The following is a 15,395-nucleotide window of genomic DNA, read 5'->3' on the forward strand; positions in this document are numbered from 1 at the left end:
TGTCACTGAATGTATAGTCATACGCAGACTATTGACATTATGAGTGACTACTAATTATGAGACTTAGTTTTATCGTTTGGTTATTGGTCCCTGTTCGCAGGGTGGTGCCCCGTTTATATTAATAATCATTAATAATTGTTACATACATCAATAATTCTATTGATGTCAAGAATTCAGTTTCTTAAATGCTGATAACCCAAACCCGCTCCTTTAGTTCCCAACACTGATATTCTCACGACCTCATATTTGTTTTCTTTTTGTTTCTTATTTGTCTTTTGCTCACTGTTCTTATAATGTGAAAGCTTGTAATAAATTAAAAAAGTCATTCCATCTGAATGCTGTAAGTTTGAAACTTGTGTCTTGTGTTTTTCATTGTCAGAGAAAGCACTGTCTTGTCTTATGTGCAGCCATTTCTTACAATAAATAAAGAGTAGTTTAGAAATGTCACTTTATATTTTAAAACCCGGTTCCCCATAAAGGGCCACGCTGGGTGGAAACCAAGGTCAGCTTTGTTGTTTACCAGAACTGTACGGATCGTTTCGCTGCCATCCTATGGAAAACTAGGGGATCAAAAACATGATCTATATAAGAAATCAAAAAACACAAATTATTCAAGTCACTTAAATTAGCTTTGTTAATATTAAAATGTATTTTTTTCCTTTATATTAATGTGTGGGTGATAGTAGGGTAACTAATAAATATGATGTTCTTCCAAAGACCCTTGTGAGCCACTGCTTAAGTCATTGCCATAACACTCTAAAGATAAACGTCATGGTAAACCAGAAGACTCCAGAGAGCTGCCTTGTGTTCAGAAGGAATCACTCATATAAAGCGGCTTCTTCCTCTGAACATCTTACCAGTTGGTCATTGTTGCCAGTACTAGGTAGGGATGATCCACTACATGTTCATGTAGTTTTCTGTATACCCTCTCTGTGTATTTTGTTCCTGGATTTTTATGTGCAAAGCAGTGAAACCCTAAAACTATCAATTGTTATTTATGTACAGTAGCATATATAACATATGATGAATGTGGACTGAAAGTGACGTGGCGTGGACGTATTCAGGATTTAATTTGGTAAATTCTGTCCTTAGTCATACGACAACAATATTTTTACAACTTATCTCTGTACACATTTCTTGTCTTATTAAGTCTCTCATAATCTTGCTAAATTGATATTGTGTATGAATAGCTAGGCTACCTAATGAGGAAATATTTAGCATATTTTCAATGTTCTAGGACGGAAGAGCATCAAGATGGAAAACCTGTACAACACATCATCTGTTGTGGTGCTACATCACTTTAACATCTCCTCTGAAAATGTCTTTCCTGCATTTCTTTTTGCAACTCTCAGCTACATGATCATACTTTTCTGCAACCTCATTCTAATCCTCACTATTGTACTGAGCAAATCTCTGCATACGCCAATGTACCTAATTCTGCTGAACCTTCCCATCAACGACCTTATAGGCTCCTCAGCATTCTTCCTACATATGATCAATGGAATCCTGACAGACAGAAAGACAATGCAATACTCATTTTGTGTTGCCCAAGCATTCTTTATCCACATCTATGCAACAGGTACAGTGATCATTCTGAGTGCTATGGCATATGATAGATACATTGCCATATGTTGCCCTTTGAAATATAACACTGTTATGACTTATGCTCACATTATGAGAATAATCACAGTTGTGTGGATGAGTTGTTTAGTTCTGGTAGTTGTGCTCTTTTTTCTGCTTTTGCGTTTACCCCGCTGTCGATCTGAATTGACACACCCTTACTGTGATAATCCATCTTTGCTGACTCTGGTCTGTGCCAACACAACCATCAATAACATTTATGGGCTTCTTATGCTCGCTATTTCACAAGTGTTTTGTAACGGGATGATTTTGTACACATATCTACAGATCCTTGTTGCATGCTTCAGATCCAAAAGATCCGACACAAAAGCCAAAGCTCTGCAGACGTGTGCGACACATCTGACAGTTTTTCTCCTCTTGGAGTGTCTGGGTCTTTTCACCATCATTTCGTACAGAATAAAGAACATATCACCACATTTAAGGAGGTTCATGGGGGTATCGGCTTTAATTTTCCCACCGACACTGAATCCAATCATCTATGGACTGAAAACAAAAGAAATTAAAGAAAAAGTAGTGCACTTTTTTAGGAATAAAATCCTTCCATTTTAAGAATGCAGAAAGCTAAAATGTATTTCAGTTCTGACAGTGACTGTTTTATTTGTCTTGCTACCTTATAAATAAATTTGTTGTTACTAAATTGAATCTTCCCATCAAAAACCCTGTAAATTTGGCTTTATTTTCATGTAAAGTTCAAGTTTGTGAAGAGTTGTAACGCATATGAAAACTACAGTACAGTTGTGTTTAACAGTCATTCACTTTTGACTGATGATTGTACAAAGTAATGCTAAATAATTACTGCCACATTATTAGTGCATAACTCATCATTGCATTATTATTATTATTCTACTACTATGCATGAAAAGCAATTTCAAGTCACCTCTATGACCTTGTTATTTTTTGTCCTCCAGCAGTATACAAACACTTTTATAAATAATTCACCAGTGTTTGTCAGTAATGTAATGTATATATTATATGAAACAGTCCAAATATATACCAATAGCAGCTAACAGCTGATATACAGTTATGATTTAATTGCATTCTTTTGCAAATGCCAAATAGTTTAACTTAATCTAATATGTTAAAAGGTAAAGCCATGATTCTAGCGTCTCATCAAAGTTTGCTGTGGCCATGTGGTGATATTTTGTTACTACACGTTGTGTTTTCTCCTCTCAAAAGGTTGCCTAACCAAAGTTTGTGAGACACTGAGGCATATGAAATAAACAAGACCACCTGAATTTTGAGTTACATGAGACTTGTTTGATTTGAGCAGGTGAAACTTATTGGATTAGGAATTTAAAACTGTGATTCAAATACAGTACATGACCTAAGTAGGAGAAGAGTGCTGTTTGTAGAACAGAAAAAGAAAAATAGAGACCATCTTGGACGGTTGGGACATTATTACCGTGAAAAAACATCTGTCGACAAATGCAAACACCTGGCAAAAGTACCTTAAAACTGCTTCTGTGTCTCCAGGACCACGTTATGCCATGATGACTCACACACAGACTTACATTGTGCTAGTTAAGCAGTCAAATTGAAGTCCCAGAGTTATCCGTTTGTAATTAAAACATAGAGGAATGTCATATCCTTCCATTCAAGCCTTGCCAAAGTTGCACTGAACACGTAACTGTAGTATTGTATGCATTCGCAATACAAAAACAGCAGAGGGCGCCATCGGTACACACTGAATCTTTTTGAATCTGCTCTCCGTTGATTCAACACTGTATGGATCCGTTACATTTTGTGTGATATGCTGTCCTCTTATGTCTTTTGAGGTCAGTGCAGAGGGGAGGCCAGCCCTGAACCACATAAAGCTAGTAAGGAGCCAGGTATGTCTATAAAGCACACCAAAGCTGGAGTGAACTAACACCAGCAAAACAAAAATCTGGTTTTAGTAAACTCAAAGAAAGTATATGATATGTGGCTCCAGATAAACCTGAAAACAAACACAACAGAATCTTTGCTGTTTTACATTGTAGCACTTGATCTCAATGAAGAGAAAGAATCATTTTGATAGAAATAGGTTTAGATCAGCTACTAATTATATCATCTAAAGAACCCTATTACATTATAATTATAAGTGCATAATAACTGTACACAACAGTGATGTGTTTATGTTAGCCTGTCTTTGTTTAGCCTGACTGTCCTTGTTTTGGCAATGGATGTGTATATGTATCTTCCTGCACATTTCTTTTTGACACTGTGTGTAGAGAAACTGGAAACCGGAGTCAAATGTTTAGACGTAATAGGCCAATAAATGTGATTCTGATCATGCCCATTAAAGTAATGCCTGCAGACTGCTTTAAATTGTAGAGTTATTAAAATTATTAAATGAGTCGTTCAGTTTTTCTGCTCCACATATCTGGAACAAAGTCCCAGAAAGCTGCAGGTCTACTGAGACCCTCAGCTCCTTTAATTAAATCAAGATTGAAGACTTTTCTGTTTGCTGCTGCCTTTAATTGAACCAGATTTAATGAATATATTAATCAATTTCCTGCATTTCTGCATTTTACTACTGTATTTTATTTCTGACACTGTTTTTTTATGTTTTAATGACTGTTTTTATTGTTTCAATGAATGTTCTTAATAAATAAAATCTCCTTTTCGTTTGCCTTTTGTTTGATGCTTTTAATGGTTTTATGTGAAGCACTTTGAATTACCTTGTTGTTGAAATGTGCTGTACAAATAAACTTGCCTTGCATTGCCTTGACAAAGCAGCGGGGGTTGGGGTCCAACCCCCGGCCCTTTGCTGCTTGTCGGCCACTTTCTCTCCCCAATATCCTGTCTATTTTTGTCAATACTATAGTAAAGGCAAAAACAATCAGCTGGAGCCACCTCAGCAAGTTGAAGTTAACTGAAATGAAGCTGAATTTGTTGATGTTGCGTATTAACAATATTTGAGTCTTTCAATGGCCTAAGAGAGTAGCACACCTGCCTACTTCATGCCAATGGAGACAACTATGATGAATACAATCTTTAAGAGTGCTGCGGATTAAAATAAATCCTCAAAAGTAAAAAAGAATCGAATCAGTCTTTTGATAATCATTCTTACAGAGCCATGCTGAACTATACTTTGTCTCCACACTGTGGTCAAATTCAATATAGCACACCTTAATTTCATGACCATGTAGATACCTTACAAATATTCTACACAGTTAATTTCTAACTTATGATATTCCATTGTCTCCATGAACGTTTTATTGGGACATTGTCATATTTATTAATGCAGAAGAAGCAGATAATGTAATCTTGCTAAATATCAATGAATGTGCCTGATTTGAACAAGCTAAAATACTTTGCAGTGACTGTACACTGATTTGCAGTGAATGAATCCTCAAGTAATCATTGATTGATCATTTTATCAATTAATTCTCCTTTGTTTTATTGCAAAACTGCAATAATAATGAATTCCCAAAGTTTTACTGTATATTTCTGTACAATGTACCGCAACCGTGTATAACATGCTTTTAAAAGGTTTTGCATAATCACAGTTAACTACTGGCCAATACAATCAAGAGAGAAGTACGACAATAACTTAGTTTAAGAAATTAGTTAAAAATAAGAATGGGTCCTTGACCCCATCTACACGAACAGCCAATCAAGGCTGCAGTTCTATCTAATTAAACCACATAAAATGATTTAAAGTATGATTGATGTTGATACAATACTGCTACACAAACAATTTTACTCATTTTGTGCTAATTTCCCTTAAGGTTCACCAAATGACTACTGTACAATGCACCCTTACTCTCATAGAAATCCACTGTATTTGTACTTGTGTGGTGACAAATATGTTTTTATATTACATCACAAAATATCAATGATAACAAAATGAATTCATCAAATAGATAAATTAAAGTTAATCCTCGAACTATAGATACATGTGCAAAATACTGGGTGTAGCACAAAGCTGATATGGTGTCAAACTTCACATGTTGAATAAGAACGTTTATTCAAAGTATTTTAAATACTCTGCCAACTATAGTTACATTTAAAAAAGTCCTTGTATGACTCATTTCATATGTTGTTCGTATGTATGTTTATGTCTGCTTTTTAACTATCATATATTGCATATTATTTTATAGAAAGATGTGTGGCTAATGCAAGCCAGTTTTTAATAAATCTAATGCTAAAAGGCGGTTTATTTGTTTTGTGACTCAGAAACTTTGGGAAAACTATACAAATTAACTCCTAACCAGCATCTGATTACTTGGCTGTGAGCATGTCGTCACCCATCAGAGGATTTCTTCTCCCACTGAACTTTGTTACTAACATTGCGTCATGGCTACCGATGCTTGGTTACTGTTTCTTTCTTTAACTTTGCTCATTAGGTTAATGACTTCTATGTTGACGAAGTGTTGATAGGAAAGATGTGTCACTCTCAGCCCTCTGGAGTGATGTACCCTCCGTACTTAGCTCTGGTAGTGAACCTCGAAGGATTTGGTTACACAACGCAGTAAACAGCTACTGATTTGTTCTGCAAAATGTCCAACGTGACAGACAAGTGAGTTTGTGAAAGTCAAATACTGGTTTGCCTCAAAGTTCTACTTTATAAATAAAGATTAAAAAAACTAAACTTTATTAGCCGTGGAAATGGAACTAAAATATCTCACTCAAGTCGATGCCACTTGCAGAAAATAGTTCGATTTGGTAATAGCTCCGGAATCCACATACAGCTCTTCAATTCAGTAAACTTGAGTAATGAACACCACTTTCTCAAAGTTTGACCTACAAGCGAAAAGAGATACTTAATTAACTAGAATATCTTGATTGGGCCATAACATTATGAATGTAGGTCTTTCCAAAAGTAGTTTGGTAAAAGATGCAGTCATAAATTCACTTCAGTAAAGTTTTACTGAAAGGAGTTTGTAGTATTAAAATGAATTCAAAGCATAAAAACTAAACTTCATATTAAATATATATTCATATTGTCCCTTTAATGTAACTGGTTGTTTTAATTGTAGGGTAATTGTGGGTCATTTCAATGTTTTATGGCAATATCAAATTGATTGCATTTTTTACACAAATGTTACTGATACATAATAGACTGCATTTGCCAAAACGTATCATATATTATTATAGACTTAAATATTTATTCAGTATTTCAAAATTAAAAACATCATGATATACATCGCTTAAACATGCCATGATAAATCATTTATCAACATCGTACAACTTCAGGTCCAGACTGGGATGATCATTTTTATCCTAGCTATGATATTAACCGCCACTTCTAACTAGACAGGCAACTAAATATTCTTTAGTTGTTTTCTTTTCTTTTCATCAGCAGCTGTAAGGATTGACTTGTGAATGGCTGTGCTCAAATATAGTGTGAGTGACATGTTATGCTAATGTTAGTTTAAATACATTTCAAACATCAGTTCACGTTTTGTGAACACCTACAATGGCATACAGTTTACTGACATAAAACAGTTAACAGGCAAACAGTTTAGAAAATGTATGAATATATTTTAGCATTTTAGCACTTTGTCCATAAAAGGATACAACTTTTATTGTAAAATCACAGTTCATGAGAATCTACGAAGAAATCTCAACTTTTTTGAATATGTTAAAAATCTTACATTTAATTTCTTTCGTCCTTAAACAGTACACCACAGGATTTAAAAAACTTGGACCGAGGATGGTCCCAATCATTATACCATGGCTAGCTTCAAGAGTTAATACGACGCCTAACCTGGTCAAGACAACGCGGATAAATGATGGAAGGTAATAACCTGTTACCACCATTAAGTGACTCAAACAAGTGCTGCCCATTTTTTGTTTGTCATTATTTGAGGACAATTTCACAAAAACTAAGATATATAAGTACGACAGGCAAATCAAAATTAAAGTGGGAAAAAAAATTTAAAAAGTACACGATGGAAACCATATTGAAATAGTGAGTGAGGTCAACACAAGTAGTTCGTACTATGGCAGCATAGTCACAGTAAGTGTACTGCAGCTTTGAGGAGCAGTGAGGGAGATGAATCAAGGCTACAAGCAGTTCAGCCACAAAACCACAAGCAACAACCCACAGAATACATATAAGGACAAAAGTACGCACATTTGTTAAATAACTGTGGTACTGAAGGCAAGGCAAGGCAAGGCAAGTTTATTTGTATCGCACATTTCAACAACAAGGTAATTCAAAGTACTTCACATAAAACCATTAAAAGCATCACAACATAAGGCAAAAGAAAAGGAGATTTAAAAACAATTAAGAACATTCATTAAAACATTAAAAAACAGTGCAAGCAATAAAATCCAGTAGTAAAATGCAGAAATGCAGGAAATTGATTAATATATGAATTGAATGTGGTTCAATTAAAGGCAGCAGCAAACAGAAAAGTCTTCAATCTTGATTTAAATGAGCTGAGGGTCTCAGCAGACCTGCAGCTTTCTGGGACTTTGTTCCAGATATGTGGAGCAGAAAAACTGAACGCTGCTTCTCCATGTTTAGTTCTGACTCTGGGAACAGATAGTAGACCGGTCCCAGACGACCTGAGGGGTCGGGATGGTTCATAAGGTAGCAGCAGATCAGAGATGTATTTTGGCCCTAAACCATTCAGTGCTTTGTAAACCAACAGCAGGATTTTAAAGTCAATTCTTTGTTGGACAGGAAGCCAGTGCAAAGACCTCAGAACTGGAGTGATGTGATCCACCCTCCTGGTCTTAGTGAGGACTCGAGCTGCAGCGTTCTGAATCAGCTGCAGCTTTCTGACGGACTTTTTACAGAGACCTGTAAACACACCGTTACAGTAGTCCAGTCTGCTGAAGATAAATGCGTGGACAAGTTTTTCCAAATCCTGTTGAGACATAAGTCCTCTAATCCTTGATATATTCTTCAGGTGATAGTAGGCTGATTTTGTAATTGTCTTGATATGGCTGTTCAGGTTGAGATCTGAATCCATAACTACACCTAGATTTCTGGCTTGGTTTGTGGGTTTTAACATCAGTGACTGAAGCTGAGCGGTGATTTTCAATTGTTCGTCCTTGGTACCGAAAACAATTACTTCTGTTTTGTCTTTGTTTAATTGAAGAAAATTCTGGCACATCCAGTTGTTGATTTGTTCAATGCAGTTACCCAGCCCTTGTATGGGATTATAGTCCCCTGGTGACATAGATATGTAGATTTGTGTGTCGTCTGCATAATTATGATAACACACTTTGTTGTTTTCCATAATCTGAGCTAGTGGAAGCATGTAATGTTGAACAGAAGAGGCCCCAGTATTGAACCTTGGGGAACACCACATGTCATTTTAGTCAGCTCCGATGTGTAATGAGCCACAGACACAAAGTATTCTCGGCCCTTCAAGTAGGATTCAAACCAGTTAAGTGCTGTGCCAGAGAGTCCCACCCATATTTTTAGTCTTTCTAGGAGTATGGCATGGTCGACCGTGTCGAATGCAGCACTGAGATCTAGTAAGACTAAGACTGAACTTCTGCCATTGTCTATGTTTAAGTGGATGTCGTTGAAAACCTTAACAAGAGCAGTTTCAGTGATGTGGTGCTGTTGAAAGCCTGACTGGAAAACATCAAAGCAGTTATTTACGGTCAAGAAGTTGGTCAGCTGTTGGAAAACCGCTTTTTCAATTATTTTACTCAAAAATGGGAGGTTTGATATTGGCCTATAATTTTTCATCGTTGCAGAGTCTAAACTAACCTTCTTTAGGAGTGGTTTAATAACTGCAGTTTTTATGGCTTGTGGGAAGACACCTGAGAGAAGGGATGTGTTTACAATTTGTAAAAGATCAGTGGTCATGCAGTTTTAAATATTTTTGAAAAAGTGTGTTGGTAGAATATCCAAGCAGCAGGAGGATGACTTCAGATGTTGTATAATGTCGTCTAGGCTTCTACGGTCGATTGAATGAAATTGTGTCATGATATTTGAATGGATGTTATTCAGAGATCGGGACAACACATATCCTGTGGTTGATGTGGAGGCACTGACTGCTTGTCTAATTTTCTGAATTTTGTCAGTAAAAAAGGAGATAAATTGATTGCATGCCCAGGTGGATTGGAGTTCAGCAGCTACCGACACTGGAGGGTTTGTTAGCCTGTTGACAGTAGCAAATAAGGCGCGTGTATTGTTCTTGTTTTTGGTTATGATGTCAGAGAAGAATGACTGCCTTGCATTTCTAAGTTCCAAATTATATTTGCGAAGTCTCTCTTTATAGATGTCACAGTGAACCTGGAGATTAGTTTTTCGTCACCTGCGCTCAGCTTTCCGACACTCGTTTCTCTACTCTGACCAGCGTAGCATTTCTCCAAGGAGATCTTTGCTTACCTGAGACAACCTTCACTTTAGTGGGTGCAATGGCATCAATAATATTTTTAACTTTAAAATTGAAGCCATCTACAAGCTCATTGACTGAGAGGCAAGAGAGGGCTGGTGTGGAGGAGAACTTCTGAATAAATAGTTCACTGGTGTTTTCAGAGATGTAACGCTTTGTCACAACCTTGGTTTGGACATTCTGAAAGGGATAGCTCACAGCAATCAATCGATCAAATGCCATAGCCGATAAAGCTAACATCTCCATCACCATTCCCACGTGTACAGTAAACATTTGAACTAAGCAAGGCACATACGAAATAGTATTAATCCCAGCAACTAAAACCCAGATCATTGTAGGAATGCTACTGGAGGCGTACAGTATATCAATAACAGCAAGGTTGCAAATCAGAAAATACATTGGTTTGTGTAATCTCTTGTCAACAATAATGAAGAAGATGTTTAATATATTGGCTAGAATGGCTAGAACATAGGTAATCAAAATAACTACACCAACCAACATAGGTCTATTGGTTGATTCAAAACCACCAATAACAAATTCTGTTACTTTGATTGAAACATTCTGCAAAGGCATATTCAACAAAATATCAAGACAAAATAATACGAAAAAGAAGTTGAGGAAAAGACATTGTAAATTATAACCAACTGTAACCAGTTGTCTGATTTTACAAAAATAACTGACATCAATCAAACTGCTTTCACGATAGCCAATAATGGAGTTTACCATTCAGGCTTTATGGCTCACGGGAACAGAAACCTTTCATTGGGCAGACCCATCATCCAATCACATTGAACATTGTCTCCAGCTAATTTGAGCTTGTATGTGGTAGCTTAAACTATTGAGCAAAATTCTGCACAGAAATCCAATTTTTGCTGCAGGTCAGTTAAGAGACTGATATAACAACTGCATTTTCACGTGATTAGATCGAGAGCACTTCTGTACTGGAAAGTGCTCAGAAACCCACTCATTGTAAATATACCAAGGGAAGTCATACATCCTCTGAATGACCTAGGTATCTAGTTTGTGGTTGTGAAGTTTCATGAGGCGGTGATTATCCTAGAGGTCAGAATAGGTCATATTATGCAGTGACATAAAGTCTCACTCTGTGAAATGAATGAATGAATGAATGGATTTTATTTATATAGCGCTTTTCACAGACAGTAGTATCACAAAGTGCTTAACAGAGCAGACATTTAAAAGCATAAAAAACACAATGTGACCCTAGGATCAATGAATTATCGACACAGAGAAAATTAAAAAATAAAATAAAAAATAATAAAAAATAAAATAAAAATGTAAAACATATTTTATTGCAGGCAGAGCATTCCAGAGCCTCGGGTCCACTGCCTCAAAGGCTCGGTCACCACGGGTCTTAAATCGTGTGCGTGGGACTGACAGAAGCCCTAGAGCGTTTGACTTGAGAGTGCGGGCGGGTGAATAGGGGCGAAGTAGATCAGCTACATAAGCCGGAGCCTGACCATGAAGTGCTCTGTAAGTGATGGTGAGAATTTTAAAGTGTATCCTAGATGCTACAGGAAGCCAGTGGAGAGATCGGCGTACGGGGGTGATGTGAGACCGTCGATTTGTCCTGGTGAGTAATCTGGCGGCAGCGTTTTGGATGACCTGCAGACGGTTAAGAGCAGACACACTGAGTGATGTGAAAAGTGAGTTGCAGTAGTCAATGCGTGAAGAGATAAATGTGTGTATGATCATTTCTAATTCAGGTGTTAATACTACAGATCTCAGTTTACTGATATTTCTTAGATGGAAGAAACATGACCTGGACAGCTGCTTAACATGAGGGTCAAACGACATGGATCGATCAAAGAAAATCCCAAGATTGCGCAGGTTGCAATGGGCAGCAGAGGAGAGTGGACTAATAATCTGCCTGATCATGGGGACAAACTCCTGTGGAGCAATAACTAGGACCTGCATCTTAGAGTCATTGAGTTGCAAGCAGTTTTCTGCCGTCCAGTCTCTGATGGCATTGACACAGTCCAGGAGCCTAGTTAATGTGAATGCCTCGCTGGGTTTGAATGACAGATGGAGTTGGATATCGTCTGCATATAAGTGATAAGACACATTATAGCTTTTTATGATCGGTCCCAAAGGTAACAGATAAAGGGAAAATAACAGAGGCCCCAGAACTGAGCCCTGCGGTACACCACAAGACAGTGGAGAGGTAACAGACACAAAATCACCCACAGAGACATTGAAACTTCTGTCATTGAGGTAAGATGTAAACCAGTCTAACGCTATGCCAGTTATGCCCACCCAATCACGTAGCCTCTTAATCAGGATGTCATGGTCTACAGTGTCAAATGCAGAACTGAGGTCCAGAAGAACTAACACAGAGCAGTCACCTGCATCAGCACACATGAGAATGTCATTTGAAACCCTCAGGAGAGCGGTTTCAGTAGAGTGTTGCTTACGAAACCCAGACTGGAACTTGTCATACATGTTGTGCCTCTCCAGTGCAGCAGTAAGTTGTTTGGCCACTACTTTCTCTAAAATTTTGGACAAGAAAGGCAGTTTTCATATGGGCCTGTAGTTCATGGGCAAAGCTGGATCTAAGTTAGGTTTCTTTAATATGGGCTGGATAGTGGCATGTTTGAAATAGGAAGGGACAATTCCTGTAGACAATGAGGTATTGACAATAGATGTTACTGCAGGGCCAATAGTTAGCAGAACTTTCTTAAATAGAGAGGATGGAATTATATCCAGAGGGCAAGATGATGGCTTTGTTTTGTTAATTAAGTCCATCAGGTCTTGAAGGCTGATAGGCTGGAAAGAGTCCAGAACAGCAGGAGATTGCGAGGAGCTACAAGTAGCCTGCGAGAGCGGGGGCGCAAGATGGCTCACATACTGACAACACGGTAACAGAACTGAACTTTTTGACTGAAAGACAAGAGACAATACATATACATAACAACAAGAGGATGACAAGAACAGTGGGATAAAAGCCAGCAAACATCCTACAGTCAGACTGTCTCATGTTTGTCGTTTTGAATTAGAGATATGATGTCCCTTCAGGGTTGCCGTAGAGAAAAGGCGACTTCCGCTGCTCTTCCTGGAGACTACTGTACATCGCTGCGGTAAAGTCAGCAGACACTCCGATCTCCGTGGTCAACTCAGCAGACACTTACATGTTCGTGCACCTATGCTGAAATCCACGGTCGTGTCGTTGTTCTTGTAACAATCAGTGGTAGGCAAGTGTAAAAAATAATGATTATCCAAAAACAATGTGTCTTTGTATGTGATGTTAAACACAATCTCACTTCAGGGTTTAACTCAATTACACAAGATAAATGTATCATCAGAGAAGACACAGTTGTGAAGAGTGTGATGAACGCAGATGACCCCCACCCCCATTGACGTAACCAGGGTTATCTCTGCTTGGGCTGTTTAACATTAAGCCTGCACTACAAACGGGAGGTGGGGTTTAAAGGAAGAGGGGCTTCGGAGGCAGAGAAATCTCATGAAAGACACTGTTCTATTGCATGATGGGAAGTGGAGGATGCAGTGTTTTTAGAGCATGTCCCTTACGAAGTAATTAAAGTCTGACTAGTCTTTTTTTTCTTCTTTTTTTTAAACTGTCTCTTGTGAGTCTTTGAACTTTATAGAAGCAAAATAAAATAGATATATATCCTTTTAAAATACATCAGATGAACAGCATCCTGATCCGGCTATATGTCTTCCTGCCCAGTGTGTCACAGCACTACAGAGATCCAGCAAATTTACAATCTATAATTGTTTCCACATCTTATTTCATACATTGACATTACTACAGCACAATAATGATTTTATGTCAAATGAGAAATGTGTTCCAGAATGAAACTCTCAACTTGCGATTGTGGCCCTTTTATTTCCTCCGTGTTGAGGAAAAACACATTTAATTCCTTTGAGAAACACTGCCGATTTTCTATATTCCTTTTCATTTGAGGAAATTACTCAATTCTATCATTTGGAGACTATGAGGAGATTCACTGCAGAGACAAAAAATAGAACTGCAGAAAACAATTAAAGGATGATTTCAAGAAAGAGTAAGTGAAGGAGTTAAACAGTGTTTGTTTCTTGACAATTGATGGTGATTAATTGTATTTGTTTGTGCAAACAGTTGTGGAATTAAATTAAATTTTGTCAACACAATGCAAGTTGTTAATACATACTTTTATTGCAATGTCAAGGAAAACATGACCACAATCAGAATCATATTGTTTTAATTTCCTCATCAGTAGTCCACCTTACAGTCTACATACATACAATGTACTCAGTGTTGAGACATGCACACAGTTTACACACTTGCTACTGAATTATTTGAAATGGAGCAGAATATTTATTTTTGCATTTCAATACATTTTCACTGCATGTATTTGGTCAGTGCAAGTGCATTCGTACCTGCAGTGAGATACGTTTGCTTTTAGTTTTTGCAACGTTGTAACTTTCAGTCAAACATATTACATTATGTACATCTGTCAGCAGTTTTTAAATTATCTGTGATTCACTCGATTGTGCTCAGCGGATGTCATTTTCCTTACCCTTTATTAAAACAGTTTACAGTCTACAGTTTCAACCTTTAGATGAGCAATGATCCAGGCTGTTAATCTGTAACCTGTGAAGTGCTGATGAACACTTACGAACATTCACATGGACAATAAATAGAGAAACGCACAACATATGCATAAGACAAATAATCAACAGGCACGGAGATGTGTAACTTCTCCGTAGTGCTGTAATACACGGCATGTTGTTGCTGGTGGAGCCTTCACTTAAAGGGGATTCTGAAATCATTGTTTGTTTAGGCGACATAATATATAACGCAAGTTTACATTGTGGACGACTCCTCTAATTACAATAGAAAACTGGTTACAACTTAGACAAACAAATATTTCTTTTTAGGAACATCACTAGGTTCCGCTTCAGTTCTGTTGTTTTCAGTCCATAAATAATCGGGTCCAAGAAAGGGGGAAACAATAAGACTGATATACCAAGAACCCTTCTAATGTACGGCGATGCACTCTGAATGCGATGAGTAATGAGTGTGAGGGTAGTATTAATTTGTAAGATTAGGAAAACAACTAAATGTGTACCACATGTCTGAAAGGCTTTTTTCCGGGCATCGGGGTGATTAGTCATGACACATGTACGCAAAATCTGTGCATATGTGTAGGCTATTATTGACAGTGGTCCGCCCTGGAGTAAGACGAGAGTAAACAACCCATAGTAGTTGTTTATTCTGGTGTCCTCACAGATCAGTTTAGTCAATGATGGATTGTTACAGTACAAATCCACTATATTTGTCCTGCAAATTTTGAACCGTGTAAGCAACAAAATCAGAGTGACCATCATTGAGAAATTTATAAACCATATTAAAAAAATAATTATGATGACTTTTTTTGGACTCATGATAGCATTATACCTCAAAGGACAACATATAGCGATGTACCTGTCGTATGCCAT

At 37.4% G+C, this 15,395-nt stretch overlaps 2 protein-coding genes and 1 pseudogene across 3 annotated transcripts; 1 reads left to right on the forward strand and 2 right to left on the reverse strand.

Moving 5' to 3' along the window:
- Window positions 1-1,254: 1,254 nt before the first annotated feature.
- LOC306779682 (olfactory receptor 52B2-like) lies at window positions 1,255-2,190 on the forward strand (the record flags this gene model as incomplete). The annotated part of the gene is made up of 1 exon (XM_079271659.1): window positions 1,255-2,190. The coding sequence occupies one exon, from the start codon at window positions 1,255-1,257 to the stop codon at window positions 2,188-2,190; it is 936 nt and encodes a 311-aa protein (XP_079127785.1).
- A 4,989-nt stretch (window positions 2,191-7,179) lies between these two features.
- On the reverse strand, window positions 7,180-10,436 carry LOC306779683 (olfactory receptor 2AT4-like; annotated as a pseudogene). The gene is made up of 2 exons: window positions 10,200-10,436; window positions 7,180-7,726 (listed from the first exon to the last, which is right to left on the reverse strand). The product of its transcript is annotated as an olfactory receptor 2AT4-like (transcript).
- Window positions 10,437-14,801: 4,365 nt separating this feature from the next.
- LOC306779684 (olfactory receptor 52A1-like) lies at window positions 14,802-15,395 on the reverse strand (the record flags this gene model as incomplete). Its single annotated transcript, XM_079271660.1, has 1 exon — window positions 14,802-15,395. The coding sequence occupies one exon, from the start codon at window positions 15,393-15,395 to the stop codon at window positions 14,802-14,804; it is 594 nt and encodes a 197-aa protein (XP_079127786.1).

The sequence above is a fragment of the Melanostigma gelatinosum genome, assembly GCF_949748355.1.
Source record: "Melanostigma gelatinosum genome assembly, chromosome: 7".
In the NCBI taxonomy this organism is placed as follows: domain Eukaryota; kingdom Metazoa; phylum Chordata; class Actinopteri; order Perciformes; family Zoarcidae; genus Melanostigma; species Melanostigma gelatinosum.